We start from the raw sequence: 10,631 nt of genomic DNA, 5'->3' as shown, positions 1-10,631 counted from the left end.
GGAAACTTAATATTTAGTTAATTTAAATATTTAAAAATTATTAAAAATTCCAAATAAATCCTAAACACTTGAAAACACTCCCATGAGTCATTCCTAAGCTTTAGGAGTGATTTTAATGGTTTGATACTTTTTCAACTTATTTATTAAATTTTGGATTTCAACACGGTAGTGTAGATTTGCCTCTGCTGATATAACACAAAGATTCTATTTTCATCTAGATTTTAGCATATGTCTATGACATTCTTCTTATTGACAATAATGACCTTGACATTCAATATCTTCTCTCTTACTTATCTACCAATTTTCATATGAAATATTTGGGTACCATTTCTTTTTTCTCGGCATGCAAGTGGCTCTTACTGCTAATGGGTTGCATTGTCCCAATCTAAGTATAAAGCACATTGACTTCAGTGTATTGCCATGTTAAAGTGTAAGCCCATTGCTTCTATAATTCCTATTAAAATGCCATTGGATAATTCAATCGTACTTCTACTGGCAAACTCGGATTACTATAAACTTATTTTAGGCTCTATACAGTATTTGACCATAACACGATCAAATATTGCTTTTATAGTCAATCATGATAGAATATTGCTTTTACAATCAATAAACTATGTTAACATATGCATCAACCTTCGGAATGAATTATAAATTTCTAAAATGACTACTTTTCTACATTAAAGATACTTTGTTATTTGGATTACCAATTGCATCTTGTAATCTCTCCTTATCTGCTTATTCTGATTCTGATTGAGCTGGTGATCCAATCAATCATAAATCTACTACTAAGTATTGTGCTTATCTTGGCAACACCTTAGTTTCATGGAAAGTTAAAAAGAAAAATGCTATTGCTAGGTCTTATACAGAGATTGAATACATAACACTTGCTACAAATACTACAAATATCATTTGGATTAGTCACCTTCTTCAAGAATTCTAGATAACTTCTCTACCTACTACACATTTATTTTGTGATAATATATTGCTTATTGTACTTACCAATAATTCTATTTTTCTTGCACAAACTAATTATATTGAAATTGATCTTCATTTTGTTTGCGACTCCATAAAAAACAAGGTTCTTTAGATTAGTCATGTGCATACAATGATCAACTTGCTGATATCTTTACCAAGGCTCTTTCCATTACTCCACATCAATTCCATATAATGTCATTGGTTTTTCCATGTAAACCCTCTGCTTTGGTTTTCCTGGATGGTCCTAATATTGTGTAATAATCCTTAAATTTTAAAAGATTTATTTTAAACTACAACAACAACAAAAATATTTTAGGAGTTATTCCGTTTTTATCATAACATAGATATTGTTATCCTGTAATTAAAATAATATTTTCCTAATTTTTGGGCTTTGCTGCAATTACTTAAGAAATTGACATATGCCAGTATAAGTGAGATTTTTGGGACCATTATCTATCTATTTTGCAAGCTGATTTCACCAAATATTTAAATATGCTTAGCTGATTTATTAATATATTTTTATAACTTTTAGATCCACAAATTTGAAGATACTAAAGGATTTTATGCTAAATGTTGAATAATTGGCATAATGGCTAATATATCCTTTGAATAATAGAGAGGAAAAACAAAAAAGGGAAAAAGAGAAAAAAGAGAAGAGAGAGAGTTCATTTTGGGTAGCTTCATGCTTTTCAGCTATTGGTCCAATTTGAAAAGTTGTCTGGATCGAGGTAGGTGACACTATGCCTATCTCAATTTTTAAAAATATGAAAATTTTCTAAATTTTTTTCACTAAATTTATTATTCTACTATTGAAAAATGAGGAAAAATTTGCACAGGTAAAACTTTTATCATATAACTTTTTGTATGTTCTAGAAAGTGATATTTTTAATATTTTGAAAATTTTCTACTAAGGGTTTTGAAATATATACATTTTTATTAAAAAGAAAATAATCCATACTCTAAAAATAATATTATTATATAATTAAAGTCTTAAAATAATGATCTACACGAACTCTGATAATTTGATTATTTTATGAAAATGTATATTTTTTTCTTAGTTTTTTGTTGTCTATCTTTAGGGTAATTTGTAAAATTCTGGAATGTGTTTATTTATAAATTAATCATTGTAATGCATTGAAATATATGCCTAATTGATTGAAATGGGTGATTAAGTGAAGATTTAAGAGGGGTTGAGGAAGTTTTTTTATGTTTATATAAACACATTCTATTTCAAAGTTGTTGAATTTTGTCCCTTACAAAGAATTATTTTACTATGTTTATTACTCAGAGTTATTGAACTCTGTCTATTGCTCAGAGTTATTGAACTATATCTATTAGGAGGTATAACGGTCAGAGTTATCGAACTCTGTCTATTGGGAGGAATATTTGAAGTGCTTATATATTTTACCTAAAGTTCTTATAATTGCATTTATTTCTCTACTGAATTCTGCTTTTAATACTCAGTGAAGGTTTAATAAAAGAAATATTTGAAAATATTATTTTGTTTTTATTTTTGTAAATTCTGTTTTCAGATTCTAAATAGCTACTTAACCAAATCATTCCCTTTCAGAGATCTTGATCTGAGTATGTATAAATATTTTTTTGTTTTGATTTTTGTATAGTTATACCTAACTTTTGTTATGTTCTTCTTAGTATTCTAATGTCCATAGCCATGTAGTGTAGTGTCACTGTTATATATAAATTTTAAAGATGAAATTAAAGAGATTTTATGGATGAGTTAATTTCAGTACTTTGAATATTTTTAGTAGCTATGTAGTTTGTTGTTTGTTTTAAAATATAAGTGGGAAGTATATCTGAATAAAATTTAAAAATTAGATCTTGAGATCCGCTTAGTGCAGATCAATATGAAATGACTTGTCCCATCAATGGATCTTTTCAAATTGAGTTGTGACATAATGTCTGGTATTGAAAATTTTTGTTGATCTAGCTTAGTTGCTCTATTAGTAGTTTTGTGAGACTAGATAGCAAAATGTTTTACCTTCTAACAATTCATGCTCTTCCAAAAAAAAGTAATGAATGAATTTTACACCCAATTACATCTTCATCCACTCGAATGGACAAATATCAACTAGGGGTCCTTGAATAACATTGTAAGGAATTTGCCACACAATTGTATCATCATTCCCTTGGATGGTCAAATGGAAACCAAGGAGATCCTGAGTGTCTTATAATGAAAGGTTATCTAATTTTTGGATGACCATTTGCTCATTCTAACCTTTTTGGGTGTCCTTTTTTTTTTTCTTTCTGACCCTAGCTAAGCATTACATATTTTGTATGCAACTCTATATTGTGTTGAGTTGTAATTCTTCTATACTTTCTGATGTAATTAATTCTTTCAATTATTAAAGTTGAGCTTGGTCCTTAATCTCTAATATAAATTAATTAGAAGTTGGATTCAATGATTTGAAACAAATGATCTTTACGATTGCATGTGTTTACAAAAATATGTTTGCCCAATGATCCCTCATGATATTTCAATCAAGATGAATCTACTCTCCACATCTCAATTTTGAGTAAATCTCCTAGAGTTCTAATTTGTGGGAAGCCAATCAAAAGTCATGAAATTAATCTAACAAATAATCTCATGAAGGAAAGAAATTCTTAGTGGATTTCTATAACTATTTCATATCAAACATTATGATTTAAGGTAGTATCCCATTCCAACAATCTAAGGAAGACCCTAATGTTAAAATAATTCATCACGACCCTTCTTAACATGGTTAAGGGCCTTGTTTAAAATTGAAGTATCGATAAAGCCTTTCAATATTATGTCAAAATATAAATCATACTTATACATGAAAAAAAGGAGATGAATGGATTAAAAAATACTTAGTCCTCTACGGGGACAAGTTCTTAGAACATTGATCACTATGACATAAAATATTGAGATTTCATATGTTATCATCATTACATTCAACCATTTAATTATAAGAATTAATCAAGCTTGCATATCACATAAAGAAACATACATTTATAGGTTATACAAATAAAAAGCCTTAGTTCAATCTTCATATACAGAATAAGAAATAAATATGATATCAATAGACTCATTATTAACATACGAGATTTTATGAAGTCTTATATAGTATTCAAACTTTTGAATTAACCTCTAATGAACGATCTCTTCTCTCCTGAAGTTTATTGCAGTTTTTTAAAAGTTAACTTCTACCTTATCAGTGATTTGTCTCGAATGATTTTTATAGTATCAAATCCAACGTTGATGTTTGATATAAAAAATATTGGCACCCAACATCAATATCAAACTAAAAAATTTCATCTTTGATTGTACCTAAAATATACACACATTCATATTGGAGTATAAATCCTAGTAAGTGTGGAAACCAACAAGACAATTGCTCCATAATGAGAAAATTAGCATATTGAATAAATTTTTGATATTTTTTGGGAAAAAAATATTTGTTAAACAATTCTACATCAGTTCACCAATGATTAGCTATGGCATCATATTTCATTCTTTAAATTTTAAGAACAATTATCTTCTTATGGGAATAAACCAGAGCTTCAAAATAAGGTGAAATACTTCGCTTATGAACTATCAACATCTTTTTAAGAGAAGATTGGAGTTAAATAGTGACGCCTCAAGATCTAAAATAGGAATAATTATATCTTTTTATCTTCAATTTAATCTACCAATGTCACTAAATTCATTTATTTAATAAAATCCATAAAAAAAAAACTAAAAGTCATTTACATCAATTTACAATTCCATATTCATTTTCTAAAATTTAAATACAATAACCAAGATTTTAATCTATAGTATAAATCTATCATTTAAATCTCTAAGTTACAAAAGAATAAAAATAAAAAAAACAAAAAGAAAAAACTAGACCTAAAAATCCTAATCAGCTTCATTCTACCGGGTAGCTAACCCCTTCTAGGAAGACATGTAAAAACCAAAGAGTGGGTGATATAATATATCATATGGATGATAATTAAATTAAAAGCTCAATTACAAGAGCTAAGACCAAAGTCCAAGAAAAGGACCAATGAAAAGGCCTAATTATAAGAGCAAAGTCAAAGGCCCAATAATGGACCCATAGTTTTAAATATTTTAAATATAATTTATATTTTATTTACCATTTAGAATCTTATATGGTCAACCATCAAATAGTTAAGTAGGGAATAGAAAATAAAAAAATGAGTAGTTGGAACTCCTCTTTAATGTCCACCAACTCCCTCCATTTCTTTTTTCTCTATTTTTTTTCATTAGTTATCTTTCAATGCCTATAAATATGGCTTGATATACATTATAATTTTCTATTTTTAGAATGAAATAATTCTATGGAGAAATTCTATTCATTTACTTGGTGCTTGATGGATTTAAGTGTTTATCACTTCTTTGCGATATTAGGTAGTCATCCTTATTTCTTATATGTTACTGTAAGGGCTTCTTGAATACCTACTCTAAACTATTCAAAACTCTTCCTCTACTCCATAAGCACCCTCTAAGACTAATAAACTAGTAACCAAAATCATAAAACCCTTCTAAGCACTTGCATATAGAAATCAACTCACATAGGGAACCCTCAGACCTAGTTTTATTTGTACACTTTAACATCCTCTTAAACTCCACCAAACTCTACCAACTCTAGATCACAAGTTCACATCCTATGCAAACCTTCCACCATCATGTAAAGGCAGGTTCCTCATATTCTGAGTTATAGAGGTAATGTTTTATAATCCAATTTTTTAGTTCTTTTGATATACTTATTAGAAGTAAGTTGGATTAATGTACATATTCTTTTTCTATGAAATGAAAAATATTAAGTTATTTTATTATTTGAACTTTATAATAACTCTGATTGTCTTTGTTGGTGGTTGAATTATAATTATATGGTTTATATTTTCAATACATATATTAGATCCTAGGGCATCACATATAGTCCTTTTAGCGTCCTTCGCCGACCAACTACAATCTCATCGACTACCATCACCTGACTACAGTTCCTCCGACAACCGTCGCTCAACTACAATCCCTCCAACCTCTAATGCCTGACTACAATCCTCCGACCACCATCGTGTGACTACGGTCCTTCCAACCAGACAAAAAAATAAAAAATCTCTTAAAAATAACTCTCATCCCATTGGGTTCTTCCAACTATAACCATGTAATATGCTCCATACAATGAGTTGTTATATTTTGTGAATGCCTTCCCCCAATGAAAGGAATCGTTCGTAACAAACACTGGTGAATCATTTTAAATGGGTTGGACCCCATGATTTTTCTTTTTCCCGAGTTTTCCACTTAAAAAATATGATGTCTTTTATGACTCTCGCATCTCCTCTCTCATTCGTATATGTCATGGACCTTTTATATAAAGCTAAGATGATAAATACTCTATCTCTCTACCATCTCTAATATTTCGATACGTAAAAATACATAGGATGTTGTAGCATTGCAATATTGAATGAGATTAAAAAAACAGCTTCAAAATTTTTGAAAATAGACGGAATCAATTATTTCAAGTATCTGTACAGTGCAAATATTGCCTTATTCTTCATTATTATAAGTCATCTTCAAAACCTCAAAATCAAACACCAATCTCTCTCCTTGTCTTATACACATAACATCTCCCATAGCGAACAAAAGCAACAAACGAACAAAACTCCATGCAAGCAATAAGCCAGTAGAAATAATCCAAATGAGCCCTGTTCAAATTATTAGAAAACCAGCTCTCCCCACCAATCCTTGTTGTCACTTTATCTGTCACATAAATCAGAAAACTATTGATGAGACTCCCAATACCAAATATGCTGAGACAAATAGCTATCCCAAAGCTCCTCAACGAATCAGGCACCTGGTCATAGAAGAACTCTTGCAAGCCAACTGTGGCAAAAACAGATGAAAGACCCATCAAAATATATTGAGGAAATAACCATAATATGCTCATAGGAAGCACTGAGTTTGGCTTATCCACCAAGTCAAATTCAATAGCAGTTTCAAGCCTTTTCATCTCTACTAACGCTGAGATAACCATTACAAAAACAGAAAGAAGCAATCCAATGCCAATGCGTTGAAGCATTGAGATGCCTGAAGGAATTCCTGTAATGTTTCGAGTTAGGGGAACAGCGAGGCGATCATAGAATACAATGAGGATTGTTACAGAGAGATTGGAGAGGCTCTGTAGCCCTGCTGCTGGAATTTGGAAGTTCGAAATAATATTTCTGTCTAGTGTGGCTCCTTGTTTGGTGAAGAAGGTTTCCCACTGACAGTTGATGATTGAATAGAATAAACATGTTGCCCAAATCGGAAATAAATGAAGCAGGCTCTTAGTTTCTGATTCCATTTGTTCAGTCATTAGATCTTCTCCACCTCGTTGAAGTCTGATCGGAAGTGATCAAATAGAAGCAAGTTTAAGAAATTAAATGAAAAATCTTAGACTCTGAAATGAAGTGCAAGGTTTATCAGTTCCTTTTTTTAATTAGCAGCAGAAGAGTAATATTATTGAAATAAAAAATTACAAAAGAGATTGGATTCTGCATCAAACAGAAGAAGATTAGAATAATTTTAGTTTTTTATTTCTTCAAAATCATTAGATTTTAAAAAATTCAATCCCTCCCACCTGCTTCGAATGAAAAAAAAAATGTAATCAGGAATTAGGAAATAAAGTAAATCTGAACTAAGAGGATTTACTGAATCCTGCTTTAGTTAAATCCTACTTACTTTGGCTGAGTGGGTGAAACTGGGTAGTTATTGACGAGTGCTTCAGCTTCAGATTTAGCATCAGAAAATAATTTTCTCTTGACTAAATTGACAAAAGCACGACTAACTTGACCATAAGGGCTCGTCTCTTTCAACGTGTAACAGCGATAGAATCTTGAACCCGTCAAGAAAACTATAAGAGCAGAACCCAACAGAATACAAGGAATTCCGAAGCCAAGAGCCCAATTAACATTATCCTGTATATAGCTCAGAACGATGGGAGATGCAGTCAAGGCAACAGCTAATCCAAATATCCACCAATTGAAGAAAGAACTCCTCCATTTACACTCCGATTCGTCCGTCTCATCGAACTGGTCCGCTCCAAAAGCTTGAACACATGGCCTATGGCCGCCCTCTGCAATCGCCACAAGATATAAAGAAAAGTAGAACAAGACCGACTTGAAAGTAGTGAGATTTGGCAGCACGGCAGACAGCGAAAGCAAGCCAAGACCCTGCGGCAGAGGAAAAAAAATGGGATTTTTATCATGGATTGATGGGAAGAAAGGTGGAAAAATGGAAGGGGAGAGCTAACCAAGACGTAGAGGAAAGAGGAAATGACGATGGTGCGGTAGCGGGAGAGGAAGGAGTCGGCGACAAGAGCTCCGAGGATGGGAAGTAAAAGTGTGACGCCGCTCCAGACGGAGACAGCAGAGGCGGCAGCGACAGTGGATTCGCCCAGAGGGCCTGTCATGTAGCTTATGAGATTGAACACGATGCCGTTGTAAGCCACTCTTTCTGCCATTTCTATCGCTGTTTGATTCAGATTACTGGTTAGTAATTTGGTGGGAAGAGAAGCTGACTTGGTTGAAGAGCTTAAGTGGTTTGACTTTACCTAGGATGAAAGATGCAGCAACCCACCGGCCGGAGCTTGTTTTGGTGATCGGACGGCCTTTGTAGTCCAGTACGCCGGCCATGGCCACCGGATTTCCGAGGAGGGGATAGCTCTCCATGACTTATCTCTTCGGTTTTGGCCCTCTTCACACTCTAGAGAGTCTATTAACGGCGGGAGAAAGAGCTGACATCATGAAAATGATCAGAACGAGTTGTATAAGCTTAGTGGAGAACGGTGAATTTTGTCTTTGGAAGCGGGGGATATTCCATGAGTGCACGTAAAGCTAAAAGACAAGAGCTAATGGCACGAATATGTAATATTTGATTTGTAATTATTTACAAAATAATATTTATGCCTTTTTATCAATTAAATTTATATATTTATGTATGTGATCTCCCCAAATTTATTAATGATTGATATAACATTTCCTTGAAACTAAGAGACAATAGCTATCCTCATTTATCTTCAAGATTTCAACTTTAATAATGAACCGCCTGAGTAGTTTCACAAGTTCTGAGATTTTTTTTTTTTTTATTCTAATGAGTTAATAGAAATAAATGGGAAAAATATTAATATATATACATTAAAATTATTTTTTAAGGGTTGTTTGGTATTGGATTGAATTTAATTTTAATGGGATTTAGTAAATCCTATAAATTTAGATTTAGTAAATCATGAGGATGTTAAATCCTGAAAAATATTTAGTATGATAAATGTTAAATTTCGATTATCCTTAGAAACTGTTTGACAACTTAATTCAGGATTTAAGACAGTTGATTCATTTAGAAGTTAAAATTAATATGTTCTTTTAATTTGCATGACTGCTTGATAATTAGATAATTAATAATATAATAAATCATTTGACAAATAACACCTAAATAATTAATATGATAATTAACTTTAATTAAACTAAATTCTAATTATATTATTAATTATCTAATTATAATCTTAACTTCTAATTATATTAAATAAATTAATTTAATTTAATGACAATTATACAACTAATTACTAATTATATTAATAATTATCTAATTGTATTCTTAACTACTAATTATATTAAACTAATTTAATGACAATTATACAACTAATAACTATAATAACTAATGAATTACTAGCACTAATTAAACTAATGTAATGATAATTATACAACTAATTATTTAATTAAACTTAATTAGATTACTTATTTATATTGCTTATTATTTGATTAATTTATAATCTTCTGTTTAGCTTCCTCTCTTTTCCTCATCGTTATTTCTTCATGGCTAATACAATCACGTGTTGTACGTGCTTCACACGATGGGAGCTCGCTCGTTGCTTCCTTATCCGCACAAGGCGAAGGTACACAAATGGAGTAATGGAGTAGAACAAGAGAAAGTCATTCTTCACCTTATCTGCTTGTCAGAATTCATCATCAACAATGAGATGGTGCCGCCGCACAACTCATGTCAATAGACTACTAAATAAACTCGATGCCAGTGAAGCACCATGAGCTACTACCCAAGGTCTTGTTGTTGCAATCAAGGAACCCTAATTTGTAATTTTGATGAAGAAAAAAATTATTGATTTAATTGTTACTTTTTAATGAATAGTTTGGATATTTCTTTTATCTGAGAGCGCTAATATTATAAGTAAAATATATACTACTTCAGGTTACTAGAAACTCAAGATTGGATAGAATAGGAATGTTAAGTAAATAAAGTTTATACTTTTATTTTTCTTTATTTTTTATTTCTTAAGTCTGACCATACAAGAGTGTATGCAATTGGATGATCGTGCACACACATAGAGTGGGAAAAATTTACAAGTTAAAATTTTTTGTACTAATTATAATGTACGACTTACAATCGTATTGTACGATCATTTATAGAGAGAATGCACATAATAACCAATTGAACAATTAGTTTCTATGAACTAATCAAACTGTACGATATGGATCATACGGTACGATTCATTATGATCTAAAAACTCTAGCTGTAAGATAAATTATCTAAGATATTCAAAATTTGATTTTTGAACTAATGATAATGTATGATCTAATTCATACTGTATGAAGATTTGAAATTTTATTTAAATAAACCA

At 30.9% G+C, this 10,631-nt stretch overlaps 1 protein-coding gene across 1 annotated transcript; it reads right to left on the bottom strand.

The window, feature by feature from the left end:
* Window positions 1-6,469: 6,469 nt before the first annotated feature.
* On the bottom strand, window positions 6,470-8,734 carry LOC110092408 (protein NRT1/ PTR FAMILY 5.10). Its single transcript, XM_020816934.2, has 4 exons — window positions 8,553-8,734; window positions 8,253-8,470; window positions 7,682-8,172; window positions 6,470-7,341 (listed from the first exon to the last, which is right to left on the bottom strand). Exons 1-4 carry the CDS (start codon window positions 8,668-8,670, stop codon window positions 6,549-6,551), a joined length of 1,620 nt encoding a protein of 539 aa, XP_020672593.1. The 5' UTR covers window positions 8,671-8,734; the 3' UTR covers window positions 6,470-6,548.
* Between the last annotated feature and the right edge of the window lie 1,897 nt (window positions 8,735-10,631).

This window comes from Dendrobium catenatum, unplaced genomic scaffold (genome assembly GCF_001605985.2).
Source record: "Dendrobium catenatum unplaced genomic scaffold, ASM160598v2 fragScaff_scaffold_72, whole genome shotgun sequence".
Lineage (NCBI taxonomy): Eukaryota > Viridiplantae > Streptophyta > Magnoliopsida > Asparagales > Orchidaceae > Dendrobium > Dendrobium catenatum.
The sequence above is the reverse complement of the archived record's forward strand: the minus strand, read 5'-3'. Positions and strand labels throughout refer to the sequence as shown.